Raw genomic sequence first — 20,381 nt, 5'->3', positions numbered from 1 at the left:
GTTTGTTTTCTTTTAAATTATTTTTTCATAGAATATTATCCCATGTGAATGCCTTTTTGGTAACATATTTAATCATATCACCCATGTGAAATCAGAGCAAAGATTAAAATAAATAGAAGGTGTTATCTAAGGAGAAAAAAAATATTAGCAAAAAAAGTACTACCCCTTTTTCTCTTCTAAGCACATTTTTAAAAGAAAAATTGAAATTAGTTTCGAACTTTATTGTTAAATTACTTGTAACAATTTATTGTTAGGTTGTTTTATTAAATAGAATTAACTCTGAATTTTTGTATGTAGCTAAATTTTTTTAAAAAAATTATTTTTGACCACAAACTCACATTAATTTCTCTATATTCTTGTGGCACACATGTAAATCGTTGACTATAATATAATATTGTGACAGCTATCGTGCCAGGATGTATTCTTTTTTTTAATAATTATTTTGGTATTACAGCTCTTTTGATTTGTTTTAGAGAGGATAATATAAGTGAATTTTCAATTCTCACCTAACAGATTTTATGCTAATAGGTTGATTTTTTTTTATTTCTTTTAAGTACGCAACAGTTGTGAACATGTTGCATTATAGAAATTTTATGTATTTTTTATTTTATTTTATTTAATTAATGTGTACATTAGCTATATTCTTTAGTTTTTAAATCCATACCCTTTATTTATATTTTGATACGAGGAATTTTCGCATATAGTCATTTAAAAATAGCCTAATTACGCTCTGTAGCTATAGTTTGCTAATTACGATTTGCAACTACATGTTATAGGGAGGAGAGGGCGAGCGAGGTTGGGAGAGGTGAGCGAGAGAGAGAAGAGAGTGGGAGTGAGGTGAAATGTATATGTATATTGGTTAGATAATTGTATATTATATATATGTATTTGTATATTCTGGCGAGAGAGGCGAGCGGAAGAGGACAATAATTTGTATAATTCCTAGGTGCGTTTGTATATTTTTGAAATAATTGAGTAATACAAAGTTTGGAATTATACAAATGTAATAAATCTCAAAATGACGAATTGATACAAACATAAAGATATGAACTTTAAACAATTATAAAAATATATTATACAAATTACATTATACAAAATTCGAAAACTACACGTTTAATTAAACTTAAAAAGTTATACACAAAAAGATTAAATGTATATGATGACAAAACTAAAAAAAAAACAAAGGAAAAAATCATCATATACGAATACAAACCATCATATACAAATACAAATCAAACAAATAATTGTTAGTTGCGAACTATATAAATGTGGTGAATTATGCATATATAAACGTGATTAGTTATACAAACTCGAAATTACCTACATATTTAATGATTAATATTAATCTTGAATAGTGAGTATAGCAAATTACAGTTATAATAAGTAATTAAATAATATAAGTTTATTTAACCACATAATTTGCCTAAATATTATGGACATTCCAATGAAGGCCCACATATTAAGTTTTTGAGGAAAAAGTATGAAATGATTTGTTTTCAAATTAAAATTTAAAATCAGTGAGCAACACCATTTAAATAGAGTTTTTGGCTAAAATCATCCAATGAGTATGACCAAAACCTAAAGTACATCCTTGCGTTATATAAGTGGAAAAAAAAACATCTCTGAACTATCCAAAAATTTGCAAGATTCATCCTGTTATCTATTTTTTTAAGAAACTCACGCTCCAACAAAAAAATGTGTCAAGTCGAATAAATATATATACACATGGTTAAGCTAATCAAGTTAGGTGATTTTTTTCAGTTTTTTGAAATTGAGGGTTTAAATTATATTCAAACAAAATATATTCAAATTCTAACTATTCTTTGGAAAAACAAATACTACTCCAACTTTAAAATTTTTAAAATAAAGTAATTATTTTTTTATTTTAATAACTATATACCTACGTAATTTCATTAAATTTTCAACATTTATGTACATTGTATAAAATGTGAACATTGTATATATAGTATATACCCCTTAACATTTTACTAAAGAAAATCTCTAAATAGTTGGAAGTAATATATTGAAATGATGTTTTTATATAATCATTCTAACTTTCGGAACATATTGCATGAATATTTCAAAACTTATTTATTGATGAAAGTCAATTTACTTGATGATGCAAAAATACACTCTATAAACTAGCTACACACAAAATTTAAAATCAAAATTCATTTCCTATCTATATCCTTATTCTTTTTAGGTAACTTTGATCTCTTAGTCGTGGTCAAGAAGTGACCAAATTAAAAAAAAAATTAAGTTTTTTTTAACAAAAATAGACTGAAGGATGATTCTTGTTAGTTTTTGAATAGTATAAGAATATTTTTTGCTCACTCAGATAATATAAAAATGTATATTATATTTGAGTCATAGTTGAGGAATGACTTTAGTCAAAAACTCCGTATAAATACTTATCAGATATGCATTTTACGGTTAATGAGTTATTTATTACAAAACACAAATTTATTGAAAATATACAACTTAGTTCATTTGGTCAAAAGTATATGTTGCTGATAAATGCAGTTTTTTGTTGAAACACCCAAAAGCTTTCCTTTCTACCTCATTCTAACTTAACAACAAAAATATTTTTTTTAGGGAAAATGCACAAGTACCCCCTCAATTTATGATTGAAATCCTAGAGACACACTTATATTATACTAAGGTCCTATTACTCTCTGAACTTATTTAATAAGTAATTTTCTACCCCTTTTCAGCCTACGTAGCACTAGCTTGAAAAAAAAGTCAATCAACATTGAGCCCACAAGATAGTGTCACATAGACCGAAAAGGAGTAAAAAATTATTAATAAAATAAGTTAAGAGGGGTAATAGGACCTCAGTATAGTATAAATGTGTCTCTGAGATTTCGATCATAGGTTGAGGGAATACTTGTGCATTATCACTTTTTTTAATCTAAAAATCTCAACTTTGAATTAGGGCTAATAAACAATGGGACTAGAGAGTAAAGTATATCATATAAATTAAGATGGAGTAATTAATCAAGGATAGCTGACTTTTAAATAAAATATCACTAAAAAGTCAAGTGATCTGCAGTCTCACCTTAATATTGTAATTCCTCGAAAATTAATATTATCAATATACTTATCGATACTAACAATTATATTCCTAGGAAGTTGGGAAGATATGTTTGTTTTTCTTTTTTATTATTTGTGGATATCAGAGAATAGATCTTTGTAGTTAATGAAGTGGTTGACTTTATAATACAGTGACAGCTATGGTGCCAGAAGGAATTTTTGGTATCACATCTCTATTGAGTTGTTAAGAGATAATAATAATAATAAGTGAATTTTCAAGACATAATTTCTAATCCTAAACTATACGATGTTATACCACATTTTAAAAAGTATAATCATTAGCCTTTAGATGATTAAGCTAAATATCAAACACAAACCAAATCCATTGGACATACATCTTTAACAGCAATAATTCCAATCTAACAGATGAGAGGTAATATTCCACAAAAAAAATATTCAAAACTTCGATTCATCAGCGAAATGAAAGACAATCAAAACGAAACAGCATCAAACTGCTTCTTTAGAAACTTAAGAGGCTGCAGCAGTACCCTTCTTCCTTGGAGCTGCTTCAGTTCCTGAAGTGCCCACAAAACAATAAACCCAGTTAGTAATCAAGCATTTAACAGACCAAACTTAACAAGCATCAAATATTTTTACAAAAAACGTGGTTATTAATCTTTAATTTGTTAGGGACTAGGTAAAAGCTTATATATCGTAAACCCACAACTTAAGCATCAAGTGAGTGACAATCTATCTCTAAAGAAAAGATTACAAGAGTAATGTACCAAGCAGAGGGAACCCAGATAAAGAGAGAAAACACAATCTGGTAAAAAAAGAAACCCTCGAATTGGAAAAGGAGATAAATATACGCCCCCAGAACAAAGCCATCAAGAAACTGATCCTTAGATCTCTGTCCTTGTAGCCGAAAGAAGAGGCAATTGGGGAAAGATTTATTTTACTGTATTCATGTCTTAAAATAGCAGTCTTTCCTCAAAATGAGACGTACAAGATGATAGTGACCACTAGAAAATGCACACATGAAAACAGATATGGTAAGGGTTGTAAGGATTAGCTAGTTTGTGTTCGTTTTTTAATGATGAAAAACAGAGAACTCATCCTGGGCCAGCCCTTGGGGGCCATTTGCAGCCTTCAAAACTCAAGCATAATGGGGCTGCCCTTTACCCACTCCACTTAAATATCAGGCTTCGTTCATATGACGCTGTGATTCTAAAACACAAGTGCCTCAATCTTAGCCACTTGAACTTAAGCCAGCATCTGCTTAACACTGTCCGATGTTATAATTTCTCTCCTATTTAATTACTTTTTTCACAAATACTTTTGTTCGAATTATGTAAATTCAATTTCAAAGTTTAAATTTAGTGAAATTTGTGAGAGGGAATATTTAGCTTGTCTATTAGACAATTAAGTTAATCGAATCTGCTAAATCAGAGTTAGATGCACAAATTGGTAAAATTGAAGGTCCAACAAAAAAAAACTCACTATTTACAAAAGTAAATAATGAAAACTTACCTTCTCTGAAGTTTGTCTTAAACCTGCGGGGAACATTGCGGAGATACCTCATGCGACCAGTTCCAGTGGTCTTTCTTCTAAGTGCCTTGACACTCCAATTATCTACAGAAAATACAATAATCAGCCAATAATATCCCCTTTATTGGATTGCAAAAACCGCTCTGAGCTTGGATTGCTTTTCGAAACTAAACAATTGTACAACTGATTCTCAAAAATCCAATTAGATCACCGATTTAGCTTCAGAAATCAGCCATAACCCAAAATTCAGTTCGTGTGTAATGTTAGTTCCCATACCCCTTTATTTCTATAGATAAGAAGAAAAGGTTGCGCCTGAAATAAATACTTGAAAACCAATATTCATGAAGCACCTCCATATACCACTTGCATGCATCTATAATGCCATATTTTAAAATGAATTTTTATGCTTTACTACTGGTCAACCTCATGGACGGACAGGCACAAACTAATTTCCCTTCCCCTGTTTGATCCATATGACTTGATGTTAATTACTCAAAAGTGAGGTTCAGTAGCAAACAGTGTTAATCAAATTTCTTCTAATTAATGTTACCATAGGTAGATAACCGAATCCAAACACTATTATCCAAATCAACAAACACACAATGGCTATCCACACCAAACTAAAAACCTTCCTAGACTAAATAAGAGTAAACTTAGTCAAACAACACAGGGAGACATACTAAAGGAAAATACAGAAGTATAGAAAAACATAATTAGCTAAAAAGCATAGCATGATATCATGCAAATAATATTTACAGAATACAATTCATTAGTTGAAGCTCCAGGTCAAATAAGAAGAATGAAGATACAGTTCAACAATTCCAGTAAGACATCATTAACTAAGCTACCACCTTCCAGTACCCAGCAGCCCAATACTAATAGGATGATAAACACAATATCTAAACACATTCCTAATCAGTACGAGGAAGATCCCGCACAAACCACACTGAAACCGACCCCCTCAAGATGGCTTGGACAATAATTCTTAGCTGTCTAGGGGTCTAGGCATGGTCAAATACCAATTAATTGACTACTAAGCATTCATGATTAACCGCTTAAACTGGAGCTACAGGCACTACTCACTTCATTGTCATTAAGCCAACCAACTCCAACAAAGACTTAAACCTAAATAATTCCAGTTTCATGTCTTTGCAACTTACACATTTGTCACCAGACATAACAAAGCCCAAAATAAAACCACACACTATGAACTTTAGGACCATTTGGTGCCCCAGTATTTTACCTAATTTACCCAGTTACCTTAGTTTCACAAAAAAAATCAACTCTTTGAGCTAATAGTAAACTGCTAACTCAGTAACAATGTCAATCAATACTATAGTAATTACTTTCTCAACAACTGGAAACTAAAAGGATCATCAAAACCACTACTTATTCAACAATTGGAAACAAAAAAAGGATGATCCAAACCAAACAGACCCTAAGTTTGATGAGATTCAACACTAAGCTCTTAGCAATACACAAAAAGAATACATCAACCTTCAACATCCAATTAAAAACATATCATACAAAAAAGTCCCCTAACCCAAATCCCTCCTAAATCATGCTAGATCCAACAAGTGAACTCATATTACCAAGCACTTCCACTATTTCACCCTATATGCCCAGTTCCATTAACCAAAATCACAGTTAGCTGATAATACAAAAAAAAAATCAACTTTATAACCTAATAGCAACTACTAACTCAGTTAAACTAACTTTATCCCTCAGATACCTCACATAATTACTTATACAAACAACCACAACCAACAAGCTCATACTTAAATCAATTTCTTACATTGAAACATCTAAAATCACAAGAGGGTGCTTCAAAAATGAAGAAAAACATACATTTTCTGAGACGAGCAGCAGGGTAAGCACAAGCTGAACAACGACTCTTCTGGATGTGGAAGCTACGTCGACCACATCTAACACACAGTGTGTGTGTCTTGTTCCTCCTCTTACCGAAACTTCCTGTTCCTTTTCCCTAATACATCAAACACCAACAATTAAACACAATCAAAATTCAACCATTTATGAAGTTTGAAGATTGAAGAGTTACCATTTGTGCAGCTTTTCCTCAAGCTTCGACGATGTCTTGGCTAGAAAATTATACGAAAAGGAATTAGGGTTTTTAGGGTTTTCAGTGATTTTATTTGTTTTTTTGCTTTACGATTTGGGCCTAGAAATGAAGTCCATTTGTTTCTTCTTTTGGGCCTCTAATTGTTTTGGATTCGAAGAGGGAACTATTTAAAACATATCCAAATTTTTAGAAATCATTTAAATTTAGGGAAAAATAATAACTATAAGATCCCTTTACAAAAACTATACTAAATATTGTAATTACATGGATTATTCTAAGATGGTGTTTGAAAAAACTAGTAATGCTTTTGAATATTCATTTTTAGATTAAAATCTTCCATATTCAAGTATGGAATTCGTGATGGAAGAGCTTTAACACTTAAATTTTGAAATTGATTTATTATATATGTGAATTTTTTTCAAGTGAATAATATATATCAAATTGAAATTCATCGTTGAAGTTTTTCGATGTTCAAATTTTAAAATACGACATGTTTCAAATATAATCATTTGAAATAAATAATATATCAAAAGATTCAAAATATTAAAGAGGAGATCGTAATCACATATCATTATGTGTTGCATTGCACGACGACCATTTTGTATATTTACATCACATCAAATAACTTTGTTTTAGCTTTTTTTTTTTTTATATATTTTATAAAATAAAAATAAATATCAGTAGTTGTGCCGTTGCAATGCCATGTATATCCGCAGAGTTAAAATGAACTCTTGCAAAAGGATAGATATTTTAGCTAAGGGGTAATTAAATGTGTTAAAAAGTTAGTAAAACGTGAGTTCGGTGTCACGATTCAAGTTTATGACATGTATTATTTATTTTCGGCTTAGGTTGGTATAAATTTGTCTTTTGACTTATGTTTTATGAAGCTTCAAAACGTGCATATCATGTGAACTTGCATTATGCCTTGTAAAACTCTTCACTTTTTACTCTTTTTTCTGAAATGAGATTCGCTTAAGATATCATGTGTGACTCACTGTACTCGTCGAGTATTGTCCACCATTGTATTAAAGGAATACAAAATTTAATATCATTATATATCACGATTCAAGTTTATAACGCACAGTATTTCATTTGGTGGCTCACACACATTTATCTTTTGGACTATGCCAGTCATGCTTTGACTCGCTTTGGATTTTTAAAAATAACTTGTGAATATATTTTGTTGGAAGCTGTTTTTTTATACGAGAAAATATGAGTTTGAATTAGTTTTTCCATTCTATAAAGGTTGAATTTGGGTAAATAATTATATTCTAGTTATAAATTTAATTAAATGCGATAAATTATTAGTTCAAATTGTTAGGACCGAAAATAAGCAGGTGTAAACGCGGAAGCTAGCAAAGCAAACCTTGAAAGACCACGAGTAAGAAGACAATGAGAAATATACCAAAAGACACAAAGATTTAACGTGGTTCGGTCAATCGACCTACGTCCACAAAGGAGATGAGCAATCCACTATAAATATGAGAGTACAAAATACAGAGAGAAACAACCTCAACCAATTCACTCGGAATACATGGGAGGTTTACACAAGTGATAACGTATCAAGCTTGTGACCCACAAATTCTCCCTCTAACCACAACTCTCAAATCCCTTAAGACTACATTGTGAATGCTGATTAAGTTAGAAGGAACATGCCTCTATTTATAGAGTCCTAAACTTTTTCCTACAAGAAAAGGATTAGTCAATCCAAAACCTTTTCCTACAAGGAAAACCTATTTATGGTAAGAAATTTAGGGCAAATAAAACCCAACACAAATATCATCACTAAAATTTACCCTGTGCCCTTTCAAGTAAAATCTGGAGTCAGAGTGGATGAGAAAACCACATTTTCTTTTTGAGAAAAAAAAAGTGGAATGTCTACTGCTAAAATGATGAAAAGATAACATTATGTAGTCTTCAATATATATCGTTATACTCTCGTTTTAATTTATTTGTCTTTAATTAATTAAATATAATTTTTTAAAAATAATTTTATAATTTTAAATTAAAAATATACTAAAATGTCTTTTAAATTTATTGTCTTAAAAATATCATTTGAAAAAATAAAATTTTAAAAAATTGTCAAAAAAGATTAAACATTATACTAAAAAGAAAAAGTGAAACAAACAAATTGAAATGGAGAAAAGTATGTAGTTTTGTTTTTGTTTATTAACACTATAACAAAAATAACTTTTAACGGCATTAAATATTGACATTAATAAATAGTATTAAAGCCTTTACTGACATTAGTTAAATGTCATTAGAACCAATATCGCTAAAGGCTTTAGGGACATATACAAAGAGTGATAATTGCCGCTAAAAATACATACTTAGCGACAATTATGAAATAATTGCCGCTAATGTTCATTTTTGTTGTAGTGTAACTCCAACATTGTTATGACCACGAACGGGGCCATCTTAGGTAAAGGCTAGTCCAATGCATACTTTTCGCTGAAAAATTATGTGGTGTACAAAGAATAAATGTCACTCTTAACGTTCATTTTTTTTTACTTGTCATATTTGAATTTTAACACACTTATTAAGAAAATAATAACTAACATAACTGATTTATCATATTACTACTATTAAAAGTAACAAATAAAAAAATCTACTTTTAAATAATAATCAAATAAAAGCGAACAAAGAGGATTGCAATTTAACAATTGTGATTATTTTTAAAAAAATATTCTTCAATAAATTTCTGACTCCGACCCGCTAGCTATGAGCCTATGATATCATGATAAGTTGGAAAAACAAAACGAAACTGCCTGAAATTTGACATGGAAAAGCATATTATTCTAGCAAGTTAGTAAAGTACAAATAGATAATCAACACTTTTAGAATATTATATTGCAAAAAAGAATCTTGAAAATTGTATATACTTCACAAAATTTGCAGTTTCTCTGAATCTTCTCCAACACTTTCCTTCACAAAATGTTCATATTCAAAAAAATACCAAATTCAAATCTATATAAAGTAAATATATAACAACAAATTCTTAGGCACAAAATCAACACATTCAAATTCATGAGTTCTGAAGTCCAGAATAACGATATAAACTGATAATACTAAATTCTAAATAATATATACACATATACAAATACATTATTTTAATCGATTAAAATTGCAACTCCACCAACTAAATTAAACCCTTTGACACTTTATAAGAGAACAACAAATAAGACACATTCAAAGATTACTTTAGCTGCAGGTAAATTAATTCAGACTTGTGCAATGACATCATGTTAACGTAGTATGTGCATTAATTTAATCACAAGTAACAAAAAAAATATTAATTTTTTAAAAAATTTCGAGCCTTATGCTAATATTGGAATAACTACATAATGTAAAAGACAAAATTAACTCAAGAATCCATAACACTAAATCACCCATAAGTCAAAATCCTTAAGAGGGACAAATAGGAAATATACAAAATTAGGTTAAGAAGGTGTTTTGAAATTTCAAAATTAAAAGGCATTTTGTGGGAGAAAAATGAGCTGACAATAATGCAATAATGAGTAAATTAAAGTTTTGTAAACTCAATATATCATGGAAAAATGAAGCCACCAAGTGAAATGTCTTTTTGCTTTTGGTTTGATATGAATATGGAGTTTTCAAAACACTATTTCATGTGGTTATTTGGTCCTATATTCTTGGAAGTTTTTTCATATTTTTGATGCCCTTTCCATTTAAAAATTTTTATGGTTAATTGGTTATATACTTATATATAGTTTGTTAGTTTTAAGAAATAAATGATTATATAATCATGTTGCTTTACTTGTTATAGCCAGGAACGTTATCTCATTTCAAGATTACAAATTTTAGTTGTATATATTTTTTTTGGATGACTTGATAGTGAAACGGTGCATATTACTTAAATGAGTTTACTATGCATCGAATTTACACACTATCAAGTCACCAAAAATATATTAATTCATAGAATAAATGGGATTAACACTACTAAAAATTATAGTATAACTTTAATATTTTTCTAACTAAATAATTTTTAACGGCTATTTGTATGGATATTTTGTTTGAATTGGTAAGAAAGAAAAATAATACAGTAATAATTTTATACAAAAAAATTATAGAAAGTTTCTTACTATTTCAGTAATATCTCTCATCATAAAACATAACTGAAAAATCATATTCTATAGTACAAACTGATTTGCGGTGATAATTTTTTTTATTTCTATAATATTGTAATTTTGAAAAATAAGATAAATTTACTTAGATATAAGAAATGAAGTTATCTAATAGTATAAGCATTATTACATTAGTTAAATTCATATATTTTTTATTTTGTATCTTTATTGAGAGCATAGACTTGTTCTTTTTCTGTGTGTGGGGTTGGGGATTCCTATAAAAAGGTCAATTAAAATAGTAATTTGCTTGTCTTTTAATATAAGGAATTAGGCATAAGACAAAGGCATATTAACATTTTCACATAAAAAATGAGTCGTTACATGTTGGAATTTTCTCCTCTGAGCTCATTTACTCTATTCTATATCTATTTGTAACTTCTTAATTCAAGTATTATAATCTAATGAGCAATTTGAAATAGAAATACATATCAAAAGTTAGGAAAAAGAAGAAAATAAATGAAATAACTTTAGGCCAAATTACTTTAGTTTCTAGGCATTTAACGTTGAGCTAAGAGTCGAAAAAATATTTAAACTATCTTAATTTATTAAGTTTTATATCAGAATTATTAAAAGTAATAAGTTTTTTAAACGATCATTTAATGGTTAGTGCAACACATCTAGATGTTGATTAGATAAATGTTTGTCTAGAAATGCTTCTAAGCGCATTTCTCCATAAAAAATCTTCATCCACCTTATATATAGAACAACTTTATTTGCTTACAAATTAATTTTTAAAAATATATTTTTAACTAACTTCTTTAAAAACTTTAAACTCTCTCCTTTCAAGTCGGATATGTCAATGCCACGACAAAGACGACAATGCGTCTAAGAAGGTCGAGAAGAAAATGATTGATATCACGATTAATAAATTAATTTATACGGTGATAGTTTTAACTTTTAGCCTAATATTAATTTATTTAAATTTTTCACGGTGAAACTATTTTTCCATGTGGCAGAACTGTCTTTGATCAGGCTCGCAACTACTATAAAAGTTATTGTTAGGGTTTTCTCAATCGGAGAAGCCTAAATAGAACTTTTAAACAAAAGAGAGAGTTTACATACATCATCAGAAAATTAGTCAAGGTGTCGCTAACTATTGAGTGATAGTTCAGATAGAAAAATTACACTCTCAAAAGTTCAGATATAAAACTCAAAAAACTGATATAGTTTACATGCATGTCTGATCCTTAACCCCTTGACATCTGTAATTATTATCTTAATGAAAATTTTGATTTTATCACCGCTAATGATGTCTAATCGTTTTTGCTATTGGATATATGAAGGTATAGTATAGTCTTTGACTTGTGGTGTACGTTTGAAATGAATTAGACAACTAGGTCAGAAAACATCAAAGAGGAGTAATAATATTTTTTGGATGTTTGTTTCCCAAAAATGCCTATTCAATCACAAGCTACAAAGTTTGGTCAGAATTTATGTTCTGCGTGTGATAAACCAATAGTTTTGAGATTAATTTGAATATGAAGCTAAGGAACCAAAATAAAAGTAAATATTATTATCAACAGACGTGGTATGGTCATTATTAAAAAATCATTATTTTCTCACTAAATTTTAATTGAAATAGTGAGCAAAATAGTAATAATATTTCCATATAGAAAAATTAGAAAGTTTTTCATTGAGAAAATTATATTTTTAAAAATAATTTTTAATTGATTTACATGAAAAAAAGTCTTTATTTCTAGATAGTTGTGGATAACTGTGGCCCTTTTGCAAAATCAATTATTTTAAATTCAAATTTTAGAAATGAAAAAATTTCTAAAAGAAATCATTTTTCCATTTTAACGAACCCTCTTAAGTTAGCTCATCCAATAAATTTTAGATATCACTCCCTTTTATTTCACATTTAAGTGAATTTGTGAGATACTACATATTTATTAAGAAAAAAAATATTTAGGACATAAATTAAATATCATTTTTCTATTTTTATCATTTTTTATCATTTAAATATTCTTAAAAATAAAAATAAGGGATAACGGTCTGAAAAATACCTTAATTTTGATCAAATTTGTTGTTGGATACTACACTTTCATGAGAACCTATTATCTTCATAGTAAACATATATATTTGTGCACGTGAACATAAAAAAAAATGCAAAATTATAAATAGTAATGTGTCCATATGGACACATATATACCTATAAAATACACTATTTAATAGTTCTAGAGTTAAAAAATACACTAATAAATAGTTCAGAAAGGTAATAGGTGCTGCTCATGTAAGTTTAATATCGCAACGACAAATTCGATCAAAGTTAAAATATTTTTCAAATCCTTATCCCTAAAAAATAATTCAAAGAAAGATCATAAATATGAACAATTAATTTTCTTGAACTTATCAAGAAAATATAAATAAAAGGCAAAAAAAAATCTTAACTTTTGAATAATTAAAAAGACCTCCGAACTTCAGTATAAATAGTAAATATTGATTTACAAAAGAAGAAAAATAGTTTTAGTTGGACATATTTCACATCATCAAAACTTAAATAAATGCCAATATTAACCTAAAATCGATAAACCCCTTTATCTTCTTGTTGCTAATTATGTCATGTTAGCTTTTTCTTTATTTTTATCACCTTTTTAGGGTTCATAAATTGCTTCCAAATACTGAAATGGATTTTACTCAAGTTGTGCATATGATATTTTTTTAAATTTCGTAATTTAAATAAATTTTTATTTGATCAAAGATTATTTTTATATCCTTTTAAATGAATATTTAAGTTATTAATTATTCTCAAACATATTAATTTTGTGTCAACAAACTTAAATATCCTGTCTCAATTAGTTGTCAAGATTAACAATTTGGGACCTCAAACTTCAAACGATGTCACACAATTTGAAATTTAGAGAATAATGTTCTACCTATTTCCATCTAGTACTTTTAATAACGCATGTGACCAAAGTTTGGACAATTTCACCCAATTAAATTAGTTAGATGAATTATTTTAAAATTAATTAACTTTTTCATGGAACTAATATTATTTCAAAAGATTTGAAGTTCCTATATTAAGTAACGTGCTTAACGTTAATATTTTGAATTCCTCTACTTTATTTGTTCATTTAAAAAAAAAAATAATTAATGCAAGATTTTTTAAATTATTTTTTTAACAAGGGGGAGATTATCATTTGTATAAGTGAGGTTGATATGATTGATCCTACTGCTCCCATGTGAGTGTGTTGACACATATGTACATTAATTTACAATTCACAAGTTTGAATATTTGTGGACTACAAATTACATCTTCAACACTTCTAATTTAAATTAAATTTTTAAGAAAAATTAAAACTACACCAACCAATTACAATAAATATATAATATTATATCCTCTCCTATCCAATCCTCGATCAACTTGCATTTTATAAACACTATGAAATGAAATGAGGGTTTGGTTTTGTTTGTCTATCATATGTGTTAACTTGACATTGTTGTAAATTGAGGAGGTATTTTGGTAGATGCGTGTATTAAAAGGTCGATGACTACTTATATCGAAAGACTATGAATACAAGATAGGTTGAAAGTGAGTTTATTTTCATTACCTCGATATGGCTAGGTGTGAAGTAATTTAAAGATTATACTCTAAAATTGAACGATATAACGTACTAAAATAGGTTTGGATCAAGTAGTGACAAATGTTGGTGCGTGATTGAAATCTCAAATTTGTAGTACAAAATAAAAAAAACAGAGTTATTTATAAGATGTTGAACATTCTTAATGGTGTGAGATCTTTTGAGGAAAACTGTGTGAGTTTCATCCAAAAAGGACAACATCACACCCAATTAAGAGCATTTATGGATCATTTTAGCACATTAACTAGTATCAGAGTCAATGATTTAACGGGACAAATAAAATGATGTTGGCATACGGACCGGACCAACTTAGTATCTTTGCCCGTTTATAAGTCGATCTTTGACATTTACCCTTAGCTTTAAAGACGCATATACGTTCTTTGCGCTTCTGTGACTGTATATACTCATTAACTCTCAAACACGTCATATGAATCTTAATTCGAAGGCAAAATCATTGATATGCGAGTAAAGTCTCATATTGATAACGATTAATATCACACCGTGTTAAAGAGTATTCCCAAACCATTGTAAACCAAAAAACAAACTTCAAAAACGGATAAATATTGCTTTTTTTTTATATATATTTATTTCAACAGTCCCAATCCTATGAATCTACGTACTAATTTAATATTCAATAAATCAAACTATACTATTAATATAATTTTCTAGCCACTATAAATATGCATGCAAGTGATGACAATTTTTTTGAAAAATATTAGACGATGGATAATCATATTGTAAACAAATTCTCTCGTTTGTTCCCTTCTTCTTTCACTTCTTGTCAATTTCGAAATATACCAGATGTTGTTGAAAACACATTCATAATCTCCAAAAACTCTAAATTTGTTCATAATAATGCTGTTGGAGTATCTTCGAGAACCAATTCGTCGATTAAAACTCAAGAATCTAAATCAAATAAGAACACTTTTATGAAGAGTTCTTCATCGAATAGTGGGTGGTTTAGTAGTGAAGCAGAAAATGATGAAACAGAGGATGCTTTTTTCAGCTTGTCTTCTGGTTATTTTTCCGACTCGTTTCGCCGGAAACCGGATGAAAGTTGTCGGAAAATGTATAATCAGAAGAGTTCTGAAATGGGTCGTTGTTATTCTGAGTTGTCGGTGAATTCTGTTTCGAGAGTTGGATCGAATTTGGACGAGTCAAAATGGGTTAAATCAAGAAATGGAACCTCAAAAACAGAGCAAAACAGAGGAAAAGTCAGCAGAACTCTCCGGGAAACAGGTGGAACTAGTCGGGAAAAGTACGGTTCTGAAATGAGTCACTGTTCTGCTAAATTGTCGAGGACAAATGGACGAGTTGAGTCAAATTTAGACGAGTCAAAATGGGTTAAATCAATAAACGGGCTAGATTTTGCCAGCGCAAAAACAGAGCAAAACAGAGGAAAGACCAGCAGAACAGCCCGGAAAACAGCTAATCAGAAGGATTCCGAAATGAGTGGTTCTTATTCCGCATTGGCGAGGACAAATGAGCGAGTGAATTCAAATTTAGACGAGTCAAAATGGGTCAAATCAATAAACGAGCTTGATTTTACCACCTCAAAAACAGAGCAAAACAGAGGAAAGGCCGAGTCAAAATGGGTCAAATCAATAAACGAGCTTGATTTTGCCAGCTCAAAAACAGAGCGAAACAGAGGAAAGGCCATCAGAACAGCCCGGAAAACAGCTAATCAGAAGGATTCCGAAATGAATCATTCTTCTTCCGAATTGTCGATGACAAACGAGCAAGTGAATTCAAATTTAGACGAGTCAAAATGGGTTAAATCAATAAACGAACTTGACTTCACCACCTCAAAAACAGAGCAAAACAGAGTAAACACCAGCCATAAAACACCTCCAAGATCAAGCAGAAGAACTCTCCGGAAAACCACCCCAGTTGAAAAGTTCAATTATTACAGCGATTTTACCAGCAATACTCGCCGGAAAACCACCAAATGTCGCCGGAAAATCAAGAAATCAAGTTCAACTAGCTCTGATGAAATGGGTAGGATTAAAATTGTAATTGAGGGAAGAATCGAAGAGAGCATTGCAGTAGAGAAGAACACAAATGATCCATACAATGATTTCAGAACATCAATGCTAGAAATGATCGTAGAAAAACAAATCTTTGGACTCAAAGATCTTCAAAGGCTTTTGCATTGCTTTTTATCATTAAATTCACCTTCTTTTCACAAGATTATTTTTGAGGTTTTCTCAGAGATTTGTGAAACCTTATTTCACTAAACTCTAGTGATAGTACTACTTCAATTTAACTTAGATTTTTATTTTGAATAAAATATTTCTAGGTTTTTCATAACAAAGTGTATGCTACTACTACTAATTACCAAATGTTATGTATCCATTTATATTTTTTTTTGAATTCTATGTATGTGAATTTCTTGCTTTTGTGAAAATGATAGTATATATTTATGAGATAATTACACTATAGTGAGGTACATAAAATTATTTTACATAATTCAATCAAGGTTTTTAATGGTCACTTAATTAGGAAGGAGGTTAAGTGTCCTAGAGAGTAGAGAGTTGCCATGAGGCCATAGAGCCAAATGATAGATCTTGATCGAGACAAATACAACGTAATGTGAATCGTTTTCAAAATTTCATCTACAACTTCAAAAAATCACAAATTACAAATCGATTAAAATATTACGAAATTCAAGAGAAAAGTGTCAGCGATTTTTTTTTAAAAAAAAAACAAAAAAAAGATGACTCTATCTTGTCATTTGAAAGAAATCAAATGAGCTGTGTTTGACGAAATTTCGTTTTTGTGTAATAATATATAAAATTGATATTATTACCCTATTTTTATAAATTCAGAATTTTATATATGTATACTTTGTCTGTATATTGACAAGCGAAATAAACAAAGGGAATTCTAAAAAAAATTTAAATGTATAAATATTACCCTATTTGTATATTTGCAAGTGACATATATAAACGGTCAGAAATATACAATCGCATCCTCCGTAGCAAATAAAACTATAGCTATGAAGCGCAACTATCAAAACTATACCTATAGAGTCCTATTGTATATTCACAAGTGAAATATACATCCGCAACTTCTATAGCAAACAAAACTATAGCTATGAAGCACACATCAAAAACTATACATATGGTGCCTTGTTATGTCTGTTATATTTGTTATTTTAAAATTTTGTCTCAAGGCATTGCAAAATTGAGGGACTTTGGACAAAATTGTTGAAGATAACGGGAAAACTAAATTCAATAATGAATATGCAATTATTGAATAAATGATTAAAAATTATAACAAAGTGATTAAAGGATGGTGGTGATAATGAGATGATGATTTAAAGAATTTAAGAGGAGCCAAATTTAAGCACCAAAAGTGGGGTGAATTAAGATATTTTCTACACTCTACACCTATAAATAGTCTTCTAAACATAATTTTGGAGAAACCGGAGTCTAAAGGGCACAAAATATTAATAAAAATTTCAAAACGGTATATAAAATTTTATATTAATCAAAACGGCAAAATCGCTGGAACAACAGCGATTTCCTCCACCGAAAAAAGCAAAACAGCGATTTTACCGTTTTGAAATTTTTGTTAATATTTTATACCCTTTAGGCTCCGAACTCTAATTTTGAAAAGGGGGTTCAACCTAAGGAGAGAAGAGCTAGAATGAAATTTTATATGCTAAATCAAAGCTTAACTTGACTACAACTTAAATTTATTTTAAAATAATAAATTAGATGAGTAAATTAATAAAATATTGTTAACAAGAGATCTATGATCAAAGTTGGGTATGAAAAACTTATCATTTAAATAGGGTTATGTGGCCTAAAATTGGATTAATCAAATGAGTAAATTTCACATTCTCAAAGATACGATTGAAAAAAAAAAAATCCCCCCACACAATGTTCATAAGAATTGAGTAGTACACTCGTAGCTCACTAGTATTTTATGTGCCTCCTAAAATTATTATAGTATATAAAAACAAAATAACAATAACGATTATAACTATGCCTCATTTCAAATAAGTTAAGACCAACTATATAAATCCGCATTTACTCCATAAAAGTTACACTATTAATCATTTTAAAGATGGTATGTATAAAGAATTGTCGGAGTCTATAATATTTAACAAATCTAAAAAGAAAAAAAGGAAAAAAAAATAATTCTAAACTTTTTTTTTTTTAACAGCCTAAAACAATTCTAACATACTCGAGTACGTTGCAGTTTGTACTAATGTGATATTCAAGTCCATTATTCGTCAACGATCAATATTGAGAGGGTGTTTGGATTGACTTAAAAGTTAGTCAAATTTATTTGAAGTGTTTGATAAATATAAAAAATAACTTAAAATAAGTTCGAAAGTGTTTGGGAAGGTCAAAAATAACTTAAAATAAGTCAAAAATAAAAAATAGGTCTTCCTTTATTTTTTATTTTTTTAATTTAAAAGTTGTTTTAGTTTGAATTTTTTATTTTTAATTTAAAAACTATTTTTAAGTTAATCCAAAGGGGCTCTAAATCTTTTTTGGACCTATGATTAACATTAAACTACATACTAGCCAACATATTGCATAATAGTATTTACTTTGGCATTAAATCCCTTATAATAAATACTTTTTTATAGGTTTATTAGTTATTAATAGGGATTTTCACACTACATTTTTCCAACAAAGCCACTAGTCACAACCATAAGTTACCGTAGTATTTGTTTTGTTTTTAATAAATTTTAGTAGGGATATAGTGTATCATTAATGTATAATCTATGTATACACTAATCACAACCTCTAATTATATACATATTATACGTTGATTATGCACCATAAGAAATTACTCTCTCCATCCCATTTTATGTAGTCATATTCAGTTTGACACGGTGTTCAATAGAAAAAGAAAGATTTTTTAAACGTGTGATCTAAAACGAATCCTTACATATTTGTGACTATAAATCATTTCATTAAGGATAAAAATAGGATTTAAAATTAAATTATTTCTAATCATAGTAAGATAACATTTTTTAATAATAAACTAAAAAATGTTATATAAAATGAGACAGAGAAGTACCAACTATTATGTCTAGGTTGGTAAAGTTACTTTTAGCTAGCTAACTAAAGATGTTAAAGATCCAAGCCCAATGTGATCTCTAGAGGCCCAATAACGGATCACAATGGGACTAGACAAGTTTTGTTTGTGTGGCCCGTATAGCAAAGACACGCTATAGTGTATATGTTGTATGAATATGTATATTCAATATTTGATGGATACTATGAGCATTATAGAGGATAGAGTAGTTATAGAATGAATCGATTATCTAAAATACCTCGTCATTATATAATATAGGGAAAATTGTATATAATAGCAAACTAATAACCTAAAATAAATAGAGTAGCTAGGGTTTGATTTAATTGTGCTCCATAGCAAACGTTAGCCAAAGTTTGCCAGGCGCCTCTCTCCCAAAAATCTCGCTCTCCACTCTCCCATTCTCGCTCGCCACTCTCCCTCTGCTCGCCTCTGTCGCTTTATACACAGACGTGTATAAATTCTGTTTCTATTTTGTATAAAGCGAGAGAAAATTGATATACACATGCAAAAACATATATCTTCGTGTTATACACTTAATTATACAATTTACAAACATTTTACTTCAATTCAATTGTAGACAAATGCAAATTTTATACAAATATTGCAGAGAAAAAGGCCAACGAATTATACAATTGCGAATTATACAATTGCAATGAAATACAATTTTCTCTAGCTTTATACAACAGAAGTGTATATATTGTGTTTCTTTTTTTGTATAAAGTGAGAGAAAAACATATATCTTCTTGCTATACACTTATAATTATGCAATATACATACATTTTAATTCGATTCAATTGTATGCAAAGCAAATTTTATAAAAATATTGCAGCAAAATAGGCAGCGAATTATACAATTGTGCATTATACAATTGCAGTGAAATAGGATAGCGAATTATATAATTGCAGCGAAATAGGCCAGCGAATTATACAATTT

At 29.1% G+C, this 20,381-nt stretch overlaps 1 protein-coding gene across 1 annotated transcript; it reads right to left on the bottom strand.

Annotated features, from left to right (window-relative positions):
* Nucleotides 1-3,383: 3,383 nt before the first annotated feature.
* LOC107026857 (60S ribosomal protein L37) lies at nucleotides 3,384-6,777 on the bottom strand. The gene is made up of 4 exons (XM_015227955.2): nucleotides 6,641-6,777; nucleotides 6,430-6,565; nucleotides 4,564-4,665; nucleotides 3,384-3,608 (listed from the first exon to the last, which is right to left on the bottom strand). The coding sequence occupies exons 1-4, from the start codon at nucleotides 6,641-6,643 to the stop codon at nucleotides 3,562-3,564; spliced, it is 288 nt and encodes a 95-aa protein (XP_015083441.1). The 5' UTR covers nucleotides 6,644-6,777; the 3' UTR covers nucleotides 3,384-3,561.
* Between the last annotated feature and the right edge of the window lie 13,604 nt (nucleotides 6,778-20,381).

Source organism: Solanum pennellii, chromosome 8, assembly GCF_001406875.1.
Source record: "Solanum pennellii chromosome 8, SPENNV200".
Taxonomy (NCBI): Eukaryota; Viridiplantae; Streptophyta; class Magnoliopsida; order Solanales; family Solanaceae; genus Solanum; species Solanum pennellii.
The sequence above is the reverse complement of the archived record's forward strand: the minus strand, read 5'-3'. Positions and strand labels throughout refer to the sequence as shown.

Coding starts and splice junctions, on each gene's coding strand:
- LOC107026857 (XM_015227955.2), bottom strand. Junction 4,666..6,429: donor TGCTGCTCGTCTCAGAAAAT/GTATGTTTTTCT, acceptor TATTTTCTGTAG/ATAATTGGAGTGTCAAGGCA. Junction 3,609..4,563: donor TAAGACAAACTTCAGAGAAG/GTAAGTTTTCAT, acceptor TGGGCACTTCAG/GAACTGAAGCAGCTCCAAGG.